The sequence below is a fragment of the Vipera berus genome (genome assembly GCF_964194415.1).
Source record: "Vipera berus genome assembly, chromosome: 5".
Lineage (NCBI taxonomy): Eukaryota > Metazoa > Chordata > Lepidosauria > Squamata > Viperidae > Vipera > Vipera berus.
Genome location: NC_138207.1, coordinates 62,771,108 through 62,792,463, shown reverse-complemented (window position 1 = coordinate 62,792,463; position 21,356 = coordinate 62,771,108). Strand labels below are relative to the sequence as shown.

General features: G+C 42.6%; 1 protein-coding gene across 1 annotated transcript in view; it reads left to right on the top strand.

Moving 5' to 3' along the window:
- Positions 1 to 9,580: 9,580 nt before the first annotated feature.
- Positions 9,581 to 21,356, top strand: part of OAT (ornithine aminotransferase) — a 29,249-nt gene continuing 17,473 nt past the window's right edge. Inside the window, exons 1-2 of the mRNA XM_081329298.1 lie at positions 9,581 to 9,668; positions 18,340 to 18,558. Coding sequence (XP_081185424.1) covers positions 18,360 to 18,558 — 199 coding nt within the window. The 5' untranslated portion in view covers positions 9,581 to 9,668; positions 18,340 to 18,359. The remainder of the gene's footprint in view (positions 9,669 to 18,339; positions 18,559 to 21,356) is intronic.

The window sequence follows — 21,356 nt, the reverse complement described above, 5'->3', positions numbered from 1 at the left end:
CCCAGGAGCTTTCGGGGCCACCAGGAACGATGGGGAAGCCAGGCCATCTGGAGCATGCGGAACAGACAGAGGAGAAGGCAGGTCGTCCAGCACCCCCGCCGAGCCATCGGGGCCGCTGCCATTGCCAGAGCGCCGCTACAGACGCCACCGCCGCCATTACCGTTACCACCAGGACGCCGCCAAGCCACAAGCGATCTAGAAGAGGCCATCACCGCCGCGGATGGAAAACGGGCCAAAAAGGCCCAGGCGGCCGCGGGACAAACGGCCCAAGCAAAGCCGGCCAGACCGCAACAGTCGATGAAAAAGTGGCCCAGAATGGCCCGGGAGCAATGCCGCCGCCGGCGGCGTCACTGTCGCCATTGAAATGGGCCAAAGCGCCGTCGCCGACAAAGTCAAGAGCAGAGCCAGGCCGGTCCAAGGAACGGCCCAAAGCAACTCGCAAATGCCTCCGTCGAAGCCAGCAACAGTCGGGAGCCATCCAAAAACACTGCCGCCGGCTGCCGAAAACGCCAAATGCCGCTGAAAGAAGCTCGGAGGCCGCCGACGCAGCGGAGAAACGCTGCGAGTAACCAGCCCGGCTAGTAGCAGGCCAGCAGCCCAGCGGAACGCCGACCAGGTTAGTAGGCAGCAAAAAAGCTTTTGTCCAGCTGCCTGAATTGCTGCCGAAACAATTCACCCCAACCCAGAGGAACTCCACAAACAAGGGGCCTCAAGGTTGACCTCTGCCCTCCTGCCAACACCGACTGCGAACGCCCCAGAAGGTAGGAGGAGAACCACTGAAGAACTGTGCCTCCCACTCCCAACCCCCTGAGGCGCCGCAGCAGGATACCATGGTCGATGGTATCGATGGTATCGAAAGCCGCTGAGAGGTCTAATAGGACTAGGTCAGAGGAACAACCCCTGTCCCGAGCCCGCCAGACATCATTCACCAGCGCGACCAATGCCATCTCCGTGCTGTACCCGGGCCTGAAACCCGATTGGTACGGGTCTACATAATCAGCTTCCTCCAAGAACAGAGGGAGCTGATGCGCCACAACGCTCTCAACAACCTTCGCAAGAAAGCGAAGGTTGGAGACCGGACGAAAGTTATTTAATACAGCTGGGTCCAGGGCAGGCTTCTTGAGGAGGGGTCTCACCACCGCCTCCTTCAAGGCGGCGGGAAAACTACCCTCCCTCAGAGAAGCAGTTATCACTGCCTGGAGCCAGCCTCGTGTCCCATCCCGGGCTGCATAAACCAGCCAGGAGGGGCACGTGGTGGAGCTCAGCTTCCCCATGATCCTGTCCACATCTTCAGGAGTCACAGGATCAAACTCCTCCCAGATAATATCGACAAGACTGCCCTCGTCCTCATCGTCAGACTCTGTCCAGTCGGAGTCCAAACCGGTCCGAATCCGAGCGATTTTGTCCGACAGATGTTGACTAAACTCCTCGGCACGACTCTGCAAGGGCTCCTCCCTCACCTCCTGATTAAGGAGGGAGCGAGTTACCCTAAACAGGGCGGCCGGGCGATTATCTGCGGACGCGATGAGGGCAGCAAAGTGATTAGACCTTGCCGTCCTCATCGCCGCGAGATAAGATCTCGTGAAAGACCTTAGTCGCAACCGGTCGGACTCAGATCGGCTGGATCTCCAACAGCTCTCTAGGCCCCGTCTCCGACGCTTCATCTCCCGGAGCTCCATGGAAAACCATGGTGCCCATTGGGATCTGCACCGGGTCAAGGGCCGCATGGGTACAACTCGGTCGAGTGCCTCCATGGCCGCCTTTTCCCAGGCTTCCACTAGGGCGTCGGCCGAGCTGTGAGCAAAGGAGGTAGGTGGGGACCCAAGCGCCTCCTGGAACCGCTCAGGTTCCATTAAGCGCCTAGGGCGGAACCATCTCGTTGGTTCAACCACCCCACGATGGGGACTGGCAAAACCGCAGGAGGTAATGATCGGTCCATGACAGGGGTATAACAATTGGAGAACCCCCACCTAGATCATGTAACCACCGTCCAGATAGGAAAACCAAATCGAGCGTGTGACCCCCCCCATGAGTTGGACCCTGAATAACTTGCGTCAGGTCCATGGCCATCATGGAAGCCATGAACTCCTGAGCTAACTCAGATGATCCCCCCAGGGATGGTAGATTGAAGTCACCCAAAACCATAAGTTTGGGGAACTCAATCACCAACCCTGAGAGGATGTCGAGAAGCTCAGGCAGGGCTGCTGCTGCGCGACTAGGCGAAAGGTACACCAGCAGCAAGCCCAACTGAGCTCTAGGGCCACATCTCAGGAGGAGGGACTCACACCCGACTATTTGGACAACGGTGGCCTCCCGTGGACATAAGGTCTCCCTCACGACTACCGCCACTCCTCCACCCCTACCCTGAGCTCGAGGCTGGTGCAGCACCTGGAAACCCGATGGACAAAGATCAACCAGAGGGACACCGCCCTGGTCCCAACCAGGTCTCCGTGATGCAAGCCAGGTCCGCATGCTCCTCAATCAAATCACGTATAAGAGGAGCCTTGTTGGCTACGGACCTGGCATTAAGATACACGAGCCTGAGCTCAGGTGGCTGCTCATCCTCGCTCCCGGAACCACAGGCTGAAACCAGGGGGTCGGAGCGCATCACCGCTCGAAGACAGCGGGGACGCACTCCCAGATATTGATACGGCCCCCTGATCATACGCCTGCTGCCATTCCCAACCGCCGTGGGAATAGACAAACCCACACCCCGCTCCGGGGCCCCGGAGGCATCCAACCCAAGCCTCGTCACGGCGCGATCAATCCCAGGCCTGGTCTGAGAAACGGTTGGTGGAACCCCCCCAGTCTCCAACCAAACCTTTTGAGAACCCTTCCCCCTCCCTAACCCCACAAAAAATTGAGCTAAGAAGTGCACCAGGGGCCTCTTATTAAATTTGTGATGGAGGCTCCTGTCTTTGCCCAACCATCTCTCAGGGTCCCAATAATTGGGCCCGTCATCAAGAGGATAGGTTGAAATAAAGGCGGGTCGCGCCCAGGAAGGGGGGGCACCCTTGAGCGCAAATAAGTCCGTGCTTGAATAAGATAAAACCATTTTTCGGGTAGATCCAGCCAGGCAGTCCCATAGTCACTCCAAAAGATGTAAAATAGAAGGTCAACAATGTCCAGTCCACCAGCTCCCTGCCACTTGATCTGGCCAGGTGACTTCCGAGACAGATCGGGCATCTCCCTCTCACAGAGGGCCCAAACCTATCCAGAAGCGGACAGGATACCAACCCAAATAAAGCATACCTCCCTAGATCTCTCACCTCTAGGGAGATAGGAGATGGTATAGGGTGGTATAGTTGATGGTATAGCTGAGCCACCCTCTCACAGCGGCTCAGCTCCAAGACCTTCTGAGTCCGATGGGTTTGGTGGGTTCGTATGGGGAAGAGAGGAATTTGAGCAGCAATTGCCCGACATAACCTGGAGATGACAAACGTTCCAATCGCAGAAATCTTCTCAAAAGCGAGGAAAGCGAAGAAAGGCTGAAACAGCAGATGGATCCAAAACAGGTAGCTCAAGTCCAAATGGCCACAGAACACGAGCGCCACGAGCCGACCTGTGCCATCTGACCAACAGCGTGCAGCGCCAGAAATCCAATGCCCAGCCGAGGGTCGCCAAAAACAGGCGCGAAACAGACTCCCAGTAGCCATCAAACAGCGAAAAGCAAGAGCGAAAAGCAGCCATAATACTCCCTCTCGTCTCTCTGCCCACCGCTCCAAAGCCAGTTCTTCCACCATTTCACATACTTTCCAGCTTTCAGCGTTCCGCGTTCCGGAGGCCACTCTAGGCCGCGGCTCTATTGGCTCTGAGCATCAGCTGCTCAGAGCCCTCCAAGCCGCGGCGCCTCACAGCTCCACAGAGGGCCTCCGAAAGAGAAAACGCTGGAGCACACAGTTAAAAATGAATTTTAATGTGGAGAAAAGCAAAGTTTTACATTTGGGCAGGAAAAATCAAAGGTGTAAGTACAGATCAGGCGAGACCTGGCTCAAAAACAGTAACTGTGAAAGGGACCTTGGAGTCCTAGTGGACCATCTCTTGACTATGAGCCAGCAGTGTGCAGCAGCAGCCGAAAATGGTAATACAATCCTGGGCTGTATAAACAGAGGCATAGAATCAAGATCATATGAAGTATTAGTACTGCTTTATAAAACCCTAGTAAGACCACACCTGGAATACTGCAACCAGTTTTGGTCACCATACTACAGAAAAGATGTTGAGACTTTGGAAAAGGTTCAGAGAAGAGCAACTAAAATGGTCAAAGGCCTGGAGACTAAAACATATGAAGAACGGCTGCAGGACTTGGGTTTGGCTAGTCTAAAGAAAAGAAGAAACAAAGGGACATGATAGCAGTATTCCAGTATTTGAGGGGCTGCCACAAAGAAGAGGCCATCAAACTGTTTTCCAAAGTACCAGAGGGCAGGACAAGAAACAAAGAGAGAAGCAACCTGGAATTAAGGAGAAACTTCCTGACAGTGAGGACAATTAACCAGTGGAACAGCTTGCCTTCAGAAATCATGGGTGCTCCATCACTGGAGGTTTTTAAGAAGAGACTCACTAGACAGTCACTTGTCTGAAATGGCATAGGTTCTCCTGTTTGAGCAGGAGGCTGGATTAAAAGATCTCCAAGGTCCCTTCCTACTCTACTCTACTCTACTCTACTCTACTCTACTCTACTCTACTCTACTCTACTCTACTCTACTAAGAAACTATAGCTGCTACGAAAAGAATCCTTTATTAGTGTTCTGAATTCTGCTTTAGTATTGGATAACTATATGAAGGACTCATCTTCTCAGAAATCTTTTTAAAAACTGCCAAGCTCAAGAATACTTGGGAATTTGGCATTATTGTGTTGAATAATAGAAATGGAGACAGGTTCTCTTACCACTTCAGTGATAGTTGGCGAATGTGCTCACCATCCAAGTTATTTTTGTGCAATAATGGTTAGAGAGAATATGACCCCCTTCTGATGAATATTTTCTATTTTGCCTGTCTCCTCCCTAGGTGAACAAAATGCTTATAGAAAAGAGATAATGGTACTTTTACAAGTGGCTACAACATTTGAGAAATTAAAGTTTCTGGCTTTGTCTATAAGATTCCACAACTGCTTCAGGTTTATACTGCATTGACTGTTCTGCAGTGCTTCTGGATTGATTCTATAAATCCAGATGTAAAATGTCTCAGTTGTAGCTGTAGATCCTTGCATGAGTAGAGGATGGCTTCCTGATGCACTAGAACAGGAGCTGCTGCAGTTGGTTTCGCAAAATAGCTTATTTCTTTGGAAGACCTTGCTGTATTTATTTTATGTATTTATTAATCAAATTTATATTCCACTGCAGAAACAGAGACTCTTGGTGGCTCACAAAAATAAACACAGTTACAGTACATAAAAAATATAAATGCCATTAAATACTCACACACAACACAAAGACCTTCAGAAAAAGCTCTGCCCAGCTTTTTCCAGAAGGCAGATAATGTTGGAGACAATAAACCTTCAGTAGGCAGCCAGTCTCATCACTGGAAAAAAAACAAAACACATTTCTGGATTTAATCCCAGCATACAGAACTACTTAGAAATGAAGAACATTTACCTGCTTCTCCCACCACTATTAAAGTGATTGGATTGATTCTAGTGAAGGGACTAGGTCCTGCATTTAATGTCAACTGTTGTATTGTTATCTCACAGATGCACCTCATTGATTTCTTGTGTTTTGATATTGATAGCACTGAAGCCATCTCCTTAACCATCTAAAGGTAAAAGGTAAAGGTAAAGGTTCCCCCGCACATGCGTGCTAGTCGTTTCCGACTCTAGGGGCCGGTGCTCATCTCCGTTTCAAAGCCGAAGAGCCAGCGCTTGTCCGAGGACGTCTCCGTGGTCATGTGGCCGGCATGACTAGACGCCAAAGGCGCACGGAACGCTGTTACCTTCCCACCGTAGTGGTCCCTATTTTTCTACTTGCATTTTTACATGCTTTCGAACTGCTAGGTTGGCAGAAGCTGGGACGAGTAACAGGCGCTCACTCTGTTACGCGGCACTCGGGATTCGACCCGCCAAACTGCCGACCTTCCGATCCACAAGCTCAGCGTCCTAACCCACTGAGCCACCGCGTCCCTCCTTAACCATCTACTTTTGGCTTATTCAGTGAAGTTATCAGAGAAGACTTTAGCACAGAGTGTCAGTGTCCCATCCCATGTATGGGATGAGTAAGGGGACCCCAAAAACATAGCTGGGGTGATTTAGTATAACCCAAAGGATGCTATCCAGAGTTTCTAATGTCACATTTGTTTGTGCTTTACTATGCAGAATCCAGTATACTGGATTCTGTTTGGAACTGTTCCAGACTTGGAGATATGCACTATGTTTAAACAAACAGATAAGATAACATAAGTAAGTGCATAACTAACAATCAGCCAAAGTCAGACCTCAGATACCAGGTGTCCCATTTACAAAAGCAGCATCCTATTGATGTCAGCATGATTTTGTCTATGGAGCTATGTCACAAACGCTATTTGACAGCTTTTGTAAAAGAATGTCTGAACATTAACCCCAAAGTCAATTTACTTACATCGAGTTGAATGGTCATGATACGACGGTGTTAAAAATACTGGTCAAATACTTTGTAAGCTTGTGCAACTGATGCATGAATTAAATTTTATTTTATTTTTTGTATTTTTATTTTAGTAGCTGTTACCACAAAGGAGCTGTAACTTATTAAGGACAGGCATACCTACAAGGAGTCTTTTTCCTATGTGGTTTGTAGTATCCAGACATAATTTCTGCAGCCTGGTAGTTGTTTTTATGGTGCTAGTACTCTAAATTTCCCCAATCAATACACATAATTACTCTTGCACATGCAACCTGCTGCTTACTTCCCTATATTTAATAATCGTTTGTGATGGAAAACCGTGGTAATAGTTTTTAAAACAAAAATATACAGCAAGTGATCTTTCTTCAAAGCAGCTCAAGCACAATCTCATTCTCTCCTACTGCCCCACACTCACCAAGCCTAGAATCTTCTAAAATATTAGACTTTTTTCTGCCAATAAAAGTAACAACGGAAGGTATGGAGAGATATTTTATTAAGATCAGAACAGGACAATGAAAGAATTGAATCTCTCTTTCCCTGTCCTCTCTAAGACCTAATGATACTCTAGTTGTCCAGGCTATTCATTATATTCTTAAAACTGACCATGTGATTTACGTTGAAGTAAATCTGTTCCCATATGCTTTACCATTAAATAATAATATAGAGAGTGAATATGCTATCATTCAAGCATAGGTGCCCTCATTTTTCCCTTACGCAAAGGTGAATGTTTAATGCCCACGAATTAAGATTTAATCCTCACATCTGCTCTTCAGCAATACCACTTTCTCATGTACCAAGAGCCTGTTTCTAAGGTTTAAAGGCAGCAGCAATGGGACAGGAACTGAGAAGTGTCCATATTCTTATTTTGAATTAAATGTCTTACTCTGTATTTCAGTTCCAAAGAGCTCACTTATGGGTAATTCAAACAAGACATCTACATGACATGAAGAAAGAGGTGGGAGGGGAAATAAAACAAGCCCAAACTATCCCATTTAGATATTACTCTTAAAGTTAAATTGTAAGTCTTTAAAAGATCAGTCAAACTATAACCAGGTAGCATATCGCAATGGAACATAAGTTTTAGTAGAGCAAATAAAAAAACTGTAGATCTGTTCTCACTTATTTGTTTTGGAGATGGCTGGGAATATATGTCATTTCAACTAAAGGAGAGGAAGGCATATTGGAAATCTCATTGCATGCTCTTGCATATAGCATTCTACAGTAATTGCACAATTATTTCAGTCTCTTTGAATATGCCCATGTTTGCTCAGAATTAAGCTTCACTGCATTCATTGGGCTTATTATCAGATAATGGCTATAGGACTATAACCTAAATTACAAAAAGGCAGTGCTATTTAAAACTCTTTCATAAATAATTATACCAATATTTCAGAAACCTATTTTTGTGGAGAATGTTTTCCTTAAATGGCACAGTTAACTACTGCTTTTCTGATGGCAAGATTTAGGCTTAATTTTTAAGGTAGAGGTTCTGTGATCAGAAAACTGCATTTCCCAGCAGTCAATATGTTATGCTGTGTACATACCAGGAATACCTCTTAGATCATTCCAGAATTCCTAAAATTGACTTGTTTTTTTTGTTTTATAGTATTCCTTCATTATCGTGTTCCTGAGCATCTGTGGATTGTGTATGACATCTTCATGCAACTTATATAGTTGTATCATTTGAAGTCCTGATATAAATTCACAATTATATCCTGACACATGCAGTGTCATTTTGGTTTTATTAGACATCAGTGACCATATTTGAATCAGATGATATATACATAAAAAACAAAGACAACATATTGTAAAACTTTAATTAAAACAGGTATTTTGTTTATTTGAGGGGTCCTTGGTGCTTTCTGAGCTTGATTGTTTTCTTGCAGACGTTTCATTACCTGAAATAGGTAACATCATCAGCATTGGGTAATGAATCATCTGCAAGAAAACAACCAAGCTCAGAGAGCACCAAGGACCCCACATTTCAACCCTGAGCTACAAATATTTTTCCTTATTGGTATTTTTTATTTATTTCACAAATCACAGCATTCACATCATGCCCCAACTTAAATGAGCCAAACTATACAATAACCCATGGGTGGGGGAAGGTGGCTGCCAAATTAATTTCTGGGGAGATACTGTTCCAGTGGGCAGGTGCATCAGAGAAAGCTTGCTTCCTGATCCTACAGCATACCACTTAAAAGAATAACGGAGTTGGAAGGGACCTTGGAGGTCTTCTAGTCCAACCCTCTTCTCAAGCAGGAGACCCCATACCAGGTGTCTTCAAACTTGGCCGCTTTAAGACTTATGTTTGTGCAGCTTGATTGCTGGCAATCTTCTTAAAAACCTCCAGTGTTGGAAAACCCACAACATCTGGTGGAAAGTCGTTCCACTGATTAAGTGTTCTGACTGTCAGGAAATTTCTCCTTATCTCTAGATTGGTTCTCCTCTCCCTGATTATTTTTCATCCATTGCTTCTTGTCTTGCCTTGAGGTACTTTGGAGAATAAGCTGAAACACCCACCCCCCCTTGCTTCTTTGTGGCAGTCCCTTAGACATTGCAACACTGCTATCATCTCATCCCTAGTCCTTCAGTTCTTCTCTTTCCAGATTCCTTTCTAGTTTCAGAAAGACTGAAATTCGAGAAAGGAAAGCCACCCCCCCACCAAAGGAAATCGATTAATAGTGATTGCTTGATAGTGGGGAAAACTGCCAGCATAGGAGGAGACCCTGCTAGCCTATCGAATAATCTCATCCAAGGTTTCTAAAGTACAGTATTTTTTTTAAACTGGCATAAATTGATTGGTTGGAAGCGGAGTTAAGGTCCGAAACTAAAAAGGTCAAGGATAGTGGAGCCAGCCAATAGAAAACGGAAGCTAGGGGGGCAGGCAAGAGCCCTGCGCCCTGATTGGCGTGATCGGGGAAGCGATACCAATGAGGTACCTCGCTGGCGGCAAGGCTTGTTCGTAGGTTTGTGACGTGATCGGCCTTTTTTGCTCTGACGGTCAACGGGATAAGCTGCGCTGTCTTTCCCTCGAGGTGCCTTGGATTTCCGGAGAAAGAGAGGCGGCTTTCGGAGGTACCGCGGAGGGATTGGGTGCCGGTTAGCGTCCGGTTTGGGATTTGGGGAGGGGAGAGGATGCTGACTTTCCTCAAAAGTCCATTGCCCGGGAGTTCCCGGTCTTCTGAATGGCGAGAAAAGAGAGGCTGGAAGTCCTGGGCAGAGCTTGTTCCTGTGTTGAGGGATCCTCCAAAGTCCTTCTCAGTTTTTGCCCTTGTTAGTGGAAGCATCGCTTCCTCCCAAGCCCTCCTGTTGAATTCGATGTCACTCTTCCCTTCCAGTTGTATTTTGATTGATTGATTGACCGATCGATCGATCGTATGGAGTACGATCATATATTCTGAGCATGTCAGGAGGGTAGGTGCATACAATGGCTGTGACTAAACTAGAGGGAAGGGCGTCTCATTCAGCTGCAGTCAGTCTTGCTAAAATAAAAATATGTGCATAACAGCATCCTTCAGTCCTCCTCTGCATTCCTTGTGTCCTTGTAATTTTTAGCAATAATCAAAGGACTCCAGGCACCGCTTTGTCTGGAGATTTGGTTGCCCTCCATACACATCTGAGGATCTCTTAAATACAATAATGTTTACCGAAGAATAGGGGGTTTCACTGACTGTGGTTACTTATGGCAATCTCTTCTTCAAAGGCAAGCGGTTCCAATAGCACAGGAGTGGCAGTGAGAGATGAACAATGTTTTTGGGAGCCATTTGACTAATTAGGTCTGAATAGAATAGAATAAAAAACATTATTGTCACTTTAAATGTACATTAATAGGCATACATTAAAATGTATGCATTCTTTGCGTTCAGCTCTAAAAAAAATACCATTATGCATATACCCACATACACATACGTATATGACACAGAAACATCACAATCTAGTTTGAATGTATTCGTATACATGGCAAAAAAAAAGAATCCTGCAAATTTACAAGATGAATGGCATAAGGAACAAAGCTGTTACAGAATCTAGTGGTTCTGCTATAAATATTTTGAAACCTCTCAGAGGGGAGAAATAGAAACAGACCATGAAGTGGGTGTGTGGGATCTCTAACAATGCTTCAAGCTCTAAGCACATAGCACTTATAAGCAGTATCCTGAACAATGGGAAGTGAGCTTTCTATACTAATCTCAGCTGTCCTTACCACTTTTATCTGAGGTACTGCTACCACCAAACCAAATATACAGTATATGCACATTTTTGTCCCAGTAATACTACGTGTTAGACAGGCTTTTGAGGCTTTTTGAGATATTACACCAACATGTCAAAATACGCAGGAGAGATCATATCTTAAACAAATTTTCCATACTGTGTTCCAGTTCCCCAAGAAATAATAGTGTTTGTTTTGTTCCTCCACATATGTCCTGGGTTTTGAACTATAAAAATATCACTTCTTTTGCATGTTTTAAAAATCAACATCATTTGTTTCCTTTAGTATTGGAGGCAAATTGAATGTCTTGTATAACTATTTGGCACCAAGGTATGTCTATTAAAAGAGTTTAATTATTCAACCCTATTAATGGATATATCTTGGTGCCAAATAATTAAGGATTAACTATGAAAAGGAAATTTTAAAGCACCACTTTTAGTGGCTTTACTTTAGATTGAAAAAACCTTTTCAAGTTTCCAGGTAAAGACGATTAAAAACAATATATATGCCTCATGAGTAATGTAACTCAATTTTGATTTTTTAAAGCAAGGGAAATTTGGTTTTTGTAATGGAGGTTTTAAAAATCATTCTCTCTTGCTTTCTGTTTTTAAAATGTGACCATGCAGTTGTGTGTGTGTCTGTGTGTATCAGATTTTACTATTAAAACAAACCTGTTGTCAACTTTTATTACAAAGCAAGCTAATTTAGTTTGTTTGAGGAAGTGTGAAGGGCCGATCTGTACAGTCCCATTACATTCATACTGATGCAACTTTGAATTATGCAATGTTAAACCTGAATCTCATCCAAATTTTGTGTGATCTTTTTATTTATTTTTTATTTTAATTCCATTTATATCCCGCCCTTCTCTGAAGACTCAGGGCGGCTTACAAGCTTAGCAGTAGCCTTCATTCTATGTATATGCCTGCTTATTAGGGCTTTCACACCCCCCCCCAAGTGGCATTATTACAAAGTCAGCTTAATTGCCCCCAACAATCTGGGTCCTCATTTTACCTACCTCGGAAGAATGGAAGGCTGAGTCAACCTTGAGCCTGGTGGGATGTGAACCTGCACTAATTGCCGGCAGCTGGTGTTACTTAAGGAGGCATTAGCCCACTGCTCCACCAAGGCTCTTTTTCCTTGAAGTCTCTAGATGTCCTATTTGAAGTGCATTGGTACCCTGTGTTAATATTAACAACAGTACTTATTGATATATCCTGAACAACTAGAATAGTTATATAATCTCCTTGGAAACTATTTAGCACTATCCAGAGATATGGAAAGACTGACGACTGTTGTGGTAAAGTCATTGCAAAAATAAGGAAACCATTGGAAGTGGGTGTTGCTCTTGTATGTAGTTATCTTGTATTAACACATTACTAGAAGAATTGTAAATACATTTTTAGCTGGTCCAGAAATACTGCAAAAATACTGAATCTTTCCCAGTAGCCTCATAATTCAGATTTAGCTGGTTTGGACAGTCATTTGGAATGTATCATTTTTTTAAAAAAATAGCATTCTTTCCATAGCAAATTATTTGGTTTTATGTTTAAGTAGACAACTTGTGACTCACTGGGCCATCCTTTTAGGGATATTTCCTTACCAGATAACCTCAATGCCTTCAGTAGTGACAGAACGTCTGATGCACTGACTTCACTGGGAAAGTTGGGATATATTCAAAACTGTATCTGTCTTGAAAATAGCTCACATTGAACTATATAGCAGTTAAACATTGGCGCAGGAAATGTTTTATGACATTTTGTATTACGGTATGTCATAAAATGTTTTGTAAATTTTATAAATTTGCCAATTTTCGATTCATAGGAAGGAAGCATGGGATCCCAGATTTTGGATATGTTCTATAAGTTAGCCCATTTGAAGTACCTTGGTTCAAAACCCATTGCTCTATGATGCGCCATTTCGCCTGTTATAAGCCTGAGAGTTTTAGTAGTATATGGATAGATGTATCAAGGAAATAATCATATATCAAGCATAACATTATAAACAACTGGGTCTCACTGTGGATATCAGTTCCTTGTAAATGTTAAATATATGTATGTCCAAACTAGTGCAGTACTATTGTCTGACCTTCCTTTTTCATCTATGAAAGTCTTCTTGCTTCAACAGCAGTAATTGAGAAGAGGGGAAAAGTTTGTAGAACGATTCTATCATGTTGCCCCTTTGAAGGTCTCTAGTGCTTGCCAAACAAGGATGCTTAACAGTGGATATATTTAGCTAATATTTGATCAGCTAATCCACTTATGACCTGTCAAGCATATTTGAACTGAACATGTAGATAAGAAACTAAAGTATTTCAGCAAAACATGGTGATTTTCCTCTGTCTAGCAACACTTGGTGAGAAATTCCAAGGGTAGCTTTGTTTATTTAGAGCGGATTTATGGTTATGCTACTGACATTTTTACTTAGAATGATACAAAAGATTAAAAGTACAGACAAATGGATATTTGTTCAAGGTAAATATGCTGAATCATCTGGCATCTGTGGGAGAACTGTGAAACTCGGGATGCTTGAATATGGCTTTGTCTCCACATTTCAGACAAATTTTTCATACTGACTACGTTTGCATAATGTGCAAACATTGGGATGGCCACCCATAGTGAAGTGAGTAAGGAAGATGACTTGATGGAGATATGTAGACTCCCATTACCAAGGCAAGAGGGGCTAAAGCATTTTTTAAATCAGGAATGTTGAGATAATGTTCAGAAGTGGCTCAGTCACCTCCCTAAGTCATTGAACAATAAGGAGGAGGAGGTACAGCACATCAGAATTGCAAGATTATATTGTTATAACTAATCATAGTAAATACAGTTTTAGCTTATTTGTTAAGTTGATATCCTTATCTGGTCTACCTAGTGCAAGGATAGGCAACCTTGGCTCTTTTATGACTCGTGGACTTCAACTCCCAGAATTCCTGAGTTACCTGACTCAGGAATTCTGGGAGTTGAAGTCCACGAGTCATAAAAGAGCCGAGGTTGCCTACCCCTGACCTAGTGGATAGTAATCCATATGGGGATCCCTCCCCTCCTTCATGCTAATATTATACTGCCAAAATTCAATAGTACAATCAAATGTTTTTATTGTACATTATTTTGTTTTGAGATTCAAGGTATAGACTAATGCATGTATTTTGTTCTGTATATATTTGTATATTCACCACTCAGCTGAGGCCTAGAATATCAATGCTGTCACTCCAGTGACATAGCCATGCTGCATTGCCACTCAGTCTCAAAAGATATGAAACTAATACTAAAGTATAGGTCCAAACCAAAGCATGTTGCCCAGACTTGTGCTAAACCATGATTTCTTTAATCTTAGGTTGTTGAATAAAACATAATTAGTTAGGTTCACGCACATTGGCAAGCCAGGGGATTCTCAAATAGTAGATAGTAACCTTCAAGTAAAGTCATGAGCACTTGGGTGAGGGTTGCAGAACCTTTTTCAGAACTGATCAGGTTTGCTAAAGCAAAATGGGGAGTTCTGCAAAATTTTGTTCCTGTTTTGCCTGGGCAGAGAGCAAAATTGGGAATGAAATCTGTTATTTTGAATGACCAGCTCTCCAAAAGGAAATGTTTTTTGAGTGATAGGAGAAAATTGAACTGTACTGATAAAATCAAACTTAAGAAACTCTGAGAAATGTTACATATCTTCTAGTAGGCGGTTTATTTCTTTCTTTTCCAATGTTAATTTTGGTGAAGCAGTTCATTTTATTTGTGGAATGGGGATTGTACAAATTTTTCTTTTTTAGGGAATTGTAAAGTTTGAAAATACTCACTCTTAAGTCAGGGGTTCCCAACTGGGGGTGCTCACACAACCTGGAGGTGCGAGACAATATTCCACGGGGTGCGAAAATTTGGTTTTTCAAAATTATGGTGTATATGCATAATTCATTGACGTTATTTTGAACTTTTGTAAGGGGCGCGAGAATATATCAGAAGCGTTCTAGGGGTGCAGGGTATAGAAAAGGTTGGGAACCACTGCTCTAAGCCATGAAACATGGCGCTTAAATCCTGGTCTATAATAGGAGAAGCCAATGCCAAATAAACTACGGTATATTATAATTTAGTTACAATGTGTTAACCCAGTTTCTATATTCTCTGCCTGGTCTTGCTCTCCAATCAAGGGAAGTGAATTCCTGGTTTAGGATATACTTGCAACTATTAAAGGAATAATAAAGTTATTTTACATTTTATTTCTATCAAATGTCATATTGATTTTCTTTGTAATATCTTTATTTTTATTTCTCCTTTCAGGCTATTTTTTTAAACAAGGATGAAATAAGAAAATACAATTAAAACTATATACAAGAGACAGACATTATATTTCCATAAGCAGCATGCAGTAGTACTAGCAAACTGTATGAGGTATTAACAGATACTTGTCTTGGCACCTAAACACTCTCTGCCCCACATTTCCCCTTTTTATTTTAAAAATAATAATTATTTTTTTTAAAAAAAAATATTACATAAACGGTATTGTACCACCCAGCAAAGCAAAACCATGTCCCATAGCTTAACCATTATATGCAAAGATTACATGGATTCCACACAGGCTAATAAGAGAAAACACTGTAACGAAGTTGCAGCAGTTCTCATCTGTTTGGGGGAAAAGAACCCAAAACACACTGAGTAGCAAGGAACTTCCTCATGGTAGTTGAGAGGAAGGTGAAGACAAACTAACTATATCAGTTTCCCTATGACAGTCATTTCATCAGAATCACAATACCTTTTCAAAATTTCAAATGTCCCAATAAGCCAAAACAAATCCTACTTGTAGTATGAGTGATCTTCACTTGATAACATTGTAATATACTGTACATATGAAAAACCAAGGCTGGGACAGAAGCAGAGAGAGAGAGAGAGAGACCTATGTTTGCTTTCAGAGCTAAGCAGAAGACTTTACTTCATATATAAAGTATTGCTCCACTTCCTGAAATGCTGGCAGTGTTATTTTGAGGAAGGAAAAAAAATAACCCTGTTTTTATGAAATTGTAGGCAATTAGACAGGGTTTATTTGTCTACGAGTATTTCCCTCTTGTCAAGTAACTCTCTCTGTTGGAGCGGTCATATGATTAGGGTTGTAGAGCAATTACAATGAATTACTCTTTAGACGCTGCTTGGAAGAAAACTTGCCACACAGTTTAGCAAACTGGAAAAATGTTCTTCGTAGCTAGCTCGCGTCCAAAATCTTTGAAACAAAATAAGCAGACCTGGCTTTGATTCTCCTGCGTTTTCTTTCAACTGTTGTTAAATGCCAAATGAAAGCGTGTTAGGAGTGCCCCTTTTCAGTTTAGAAGTTTCAGCGTGCTTTTAAATAACCGACGCTTTGGCTGAACATAGAAAATAGTTGTCTGTGTTCAGTTAGTTAGTCCTCGCGTTACAACCATTCATTCAGTGATCATTCAGAAATAGGACAGGTCTGCAAAGTTGTGGCCATCACAGTAAGGTGCAATCATGTGATCGCCACTTGGAGACTTCCACTGCTGGCTTTGCTTGAGAAATGTCAATGGGAAAACTTGCTGGGAAAGTCACAAGTCGTTCCTGGAAGTTGCTCCTGCTACCTTTTCTCCTGAGGGGCCCTGCTTCCGTAGAAACCCATGACCCACCTGCGGCCCCCCACCAGCACATCCACTGCTACTGCCCATGGCACTCACCCACCTTCCTGCAGCTCTTGCCTGGCTCTTCGGTGACTTGAGGTCCTCTCATAATGACCTGCGTGGTCCCTGGGTTACAGTGGCAACCGAGCCTGTTGGGATTGCCATTGCTAAGTGAGAACGGGCCCATGATGTGACATTTTATGAGCGCTTGGCTTACCAAAGGAAACCACAATCCAAACTGCTGTTGTAACCTGGGGACTACCTGTACAACCAATGGGAAACCAGAAAGACATTTGATCTGATCCACCAGTTTATATTTTGAATTTCCACCCTGAATAGATGTGTCTTATTCTTTCTCTTTAGCATGTCGTTGGTGACATTTTTCCATTGGCCTGTTGCTGTATCTACATATGTACATTTGAACCTTATCCTGCTGCTCCAGTATTTTTTTCTTATACAGATAGTCCTCGACTTGCAACAGTTCCTTTAGTGACCTTTTGAAGTTACAAGGGTACCGATAAAAGTGGCATGACCCGACTGTTGCAGCATCCGCATGGCCACGTGATCAAAATTTGGCTGCTTGGCAACTGACTCATATTTGTGGCGGTTGCAGTGTCCCTGGGTCACGTGATTCACTTAAGAACTGGGCCAAGAATGGTCATAAAATAAGGCTAAACTCACTTAACTACTGTCTAACCTAACAGTGGAAATTTTCGGCTCAATTGTGGTTGTAAGTCAAGGACTATCTGTAATCTCTGTAATTAACCTAGGAATCCTTCAGGTTTCTGTAATTTGGTGCCTTTGGGTTTATAGACTTGGAGTTATTTATATTGAAGACCAAGACATATGAAAAACACATTGGAGAAATTGATCTAAGGAAATTACCAGTTCTTCCAACTCTTATTTCATTGGAAGTAATTTTCAAAATTGTTCTTCTGTGTTGATTTTCAGACTTCAGAAGTGGTATGTATCATAGACTGAGGCATATCATAACAGGTCAATGGCGCATATTAAGGTTTTTAATGTGTACAGCTAATTTGGTGTAGCTTTGTCACTAACGTAAAACAATAGAATAGGAAAGGGCTGCCTAGAACCATTATTCTATCATTCATTTTAAAGCATGTTTATCCATCCTCATCTTTCTGCCCTTTTCATACACAAACATACTTGCTAGCAAGTAGCCATTCCTTGGGAACAACTCACCGGCTTGTAATTTATTAGAAAGAGATTGAGAATGTTTGTTTATTTGTGTCAGAACCATCACAGTTAGAATAAGGCATGCTATATGACATAAAAATTAAGATATAAAATACAAGATTAAAATAGGTACACATTAAACGGATCTTGCCTAGAAACTAGCAACATTAATTGCATTCTGTCGTGCTGCCATGCGGTCCTGAAGTGTACGCTGATCAGGACACAAAGGGCAGGTATACATATATTTTGTTGTCTGCATGTCACCACAATCGCAAAAAACCAAAGCCACCGGATAGCCCGATAGCCCCGTTTGTTCAGAGTGTCTCTGGATCTTGTAAAGAATCAAAGTTTAGGACTGAATCTTTTGATGTTCCTCATTGTCCAGTTGATTTATAGAGCAATTTTCCTAACTCAGCATGCTCCCGTGTACACTTGCAGTTAATTCTGTGATTTACTCCAAGATATCTGAAGGATGGGAGACTGGGGAAGACTGCTTTAGACAATTTCCAACTTTTTTGGAAAGATTTTAACCGTGCCCTTCTTAAGATTTAGATGGCTTGAACAATATTAAAATGCTTCAAAAATGTTAATAAGCTGGTCAAACTCCTGAATCCGTTGACTATTGCTTCTGAAACTTAATGTTAAGTGTTTATTTTTAAATAATTTTTTTCCTATAAAACTGTGGCTCCCTAGGAATCTACAGGTTTCTTACCATTTTCCTTTGGTTTCAGATTACAACTGTACTACAATCATGCTTTCTAAACTGGCCCATTCACAATGCTTGGCGGTCCTGCGTCAGGGTATCCGTACTTCGGCAAGTTCGGCTACATCGGTTGCAACAAAGAAAACAATCCAAGGCCCACCATCCTCAGACTACATATTTGAGCGTGAAGCTAAATATGGTGCACATAATTATCACCCACTCCCTGTGGCACTTGAAAAAGGAAAAGGTACATCTTTTTAATCGATGTGATTTGTTTCTAGGCGTTACTGATTTGGATAATATTGGATGATATTGGTCTTAATCTTTCACTTTCCATCCCCATAGTAGGTGCTCACCCACTAAAATACTGGTATTCAGGGACAATGTTAAGGAAGAGTAGGGCTCTGTTACTCTTCTCTTTCCCCATGTGTCCTCCGAAGAAGGAGAGAACTTACTGTGAGATCAGTCCTCTTTTTTTTTTGCTAGCTGACAGATCTAGCAATAGCAATAACACTCAGACATATACCATTTCATAGTGCTTTTACAGCACTCTCTTAAGTGGTTAAAGTGTCAGCATACAGAGTCAACAATCTGGCTTTTCATTTTACTGACCTCAGAAGGATGGAAGGCTGAGCCAGCCTTGAACTGGCCAGGATCGAACTGTTGGCAGTTGGCAGAATTAGCTTGCAATACTGCATTCTAACCACTGCGCCACCACGGCTCTCGATCTATGAAGAACGAGACAAAATAAGTTTGTGTGTGATAGGAAAGGGCAAGGGAGCAAGGGGATGCACTGGCAGGGATATCTTGTCAAGAAGACTGATCTCTTTTATTGTATAAAAAAGCAGCCTTACAACTGAATAAATAAGGAAGCTAAATGTCCTTCTCATACCAGCAGCCATATGACTAGAAGCAGCCATAACAGCAGCCATACGACATGCAGTATGCAGCCATATGACTAGAAGTATGATGAGCAGTTTGACAGTATCAAGTTTGGAACCGTTCTGCTCATCCGTTGCCTCATATTAGCAGCTTATTTATGCATATGGATGAGTGATAGACTGGCTGCGCTCTGCCCCAAAGATTCCTGACCCAGGTATTACAATCAGAATATTGGCCGACATTTAATCAGCTATTTGTGTGTGTGTGTGTCATGTGAGAGAAACCGGTTTCTATAACTGGATGAATGTATGCTAAAGAGCACAGCACACATTTTCCTAATTTTACTGAAGACCTGTTCCAGATATTTGCATGAATATCCAAATTTCTCTTTACCTTGTAAGCTCATTGCTTACACATTACACATTGCTTGTGCTGGTGCACCTGACAAATGCTCCTAATAGATCTTAGGTGGGGGGGGGGAGAAAATGTAAATTCAAGACTGAATTTACCTGGAGCCCTGGCTTATTTCTTACAGTTACTTGTAATGATGTTGTTGGTTATGTTGCCTGGAACTGTGGCCATTATAGCCCCATTTATTTAGAAAGCATTAGGCTGGGAAAAATTGAGGTATATGCATATGCCAAGGAAGTTGGCTGTACAGTTAATCCTTGCTTAGCAACCACTTATGTGACCATTCAACGTTACAATGGTGCTGAATAAGGAGACTTATAATCATAGCTGGGACTACCACAGTGTCTCCACAGTGATTTGATCATGATTAGGCAACCCTTGTGCTAACCCACCAGCAAGTTATTGCTATGGTTGTAGTGTCCTGCGGTCACACAATCACCATTTGTTTCACTACTGGTTTCTGACAAGTGCAGTAAAGCGGGGGTCCCCAACTCCCAGTCCGTGGACAACACCAATCCACAGCAAGCCAGAAACTGGTCCGCACAAACAAGCGAAGCCCCATCCATGGGATGCAGGCAGGACATGAAACCACACCCCCTCTGTTCCACAGAAAAACCTCTCTCCACAGAAATGATCCCTGGTACCCAAAAGATTGGGGGCCACTGCAGTAAAGGCAGTGGGGAAGCTGACAGGAAGTCACAGTCATGTGATGTTCTTAACGACCACATGCATTTCAATTAATGACTACAAGTGCTATCATAAGTCACTACTATGATCATGTGATTTTTCTATTGCCAGCAGAGTTGCTGATCCCTGTAGTTAACTGAGGATTATCTGTAGTTGTGTGTTTTAATCTGTAGCCATAATGAGAATTGCAGTAATTATCAACTAACCTAGAATTAAGGAGAACTTTCCTACAGTGAAAACAATTGATCAGTGGAAGGAGTTGCCTCCAGAAGTTGCGAATGCTCCAACACTGGAGATTTTTAAGAACAGATTAGACAGTCACTTGTCTGAAATGGTATTGAGTTTCCTGCTTGAGCGGAGTGTGTGTCTGTGTGTGTGTGTGTGTGTGTGTGTGTGTGTGTGTGTGTGTTCAACTAATAGACCCCCCAGGGCCCCTTCCAACACTTTAACCATGTTAAAGACATAGTTGACCTATGAAAAACGGAATGCAAATCATTTGTCCAAAGGCTGCTATTGCAAAAGCATATCATGTTTAAAGAAGAAGATAAGTATTTTGAAAACCCATCAGATAAGTGTGTCACAAGAGTTGGGTAAGTCAATTCAGCTGTAGAAATGACCTCTTGAAGTTAAGCTGAGACTACTGCTACAGCTTCATCCATAAATAAGAGAATGATAGAAAGAGTCAGTTCTGACCAAAATTCTTTTCCTGAAGGCTGCTTAAACTTTGAGAAATACATTAAATGTCCCCAACCTGTAGTCTCTTTCCTTTTAGAAATATACTACTTGTTGTCTGAGAAATGTTAAGTTACTTTGTGGTGCAAGTGCCTCTTCCCCATCTAGTTTTATATTTGTGGCTGTTGGAACACTAATATTTCTCCTTGTAGTAGTCCACTGAATAACCTGAATAAAATACTAAAAAAGCAAATAAAACTAGCATAAAAATTTCAGTTGAGATTTATGTTCAGATTCAAATCTGTAGGCAGGAACAGAATTTTAACATCTGAGCTTTCCCTCTCATCTCTCTATCTTTCTCCTATTTCCGTTGTAAAAATTACAGGGCCTTTG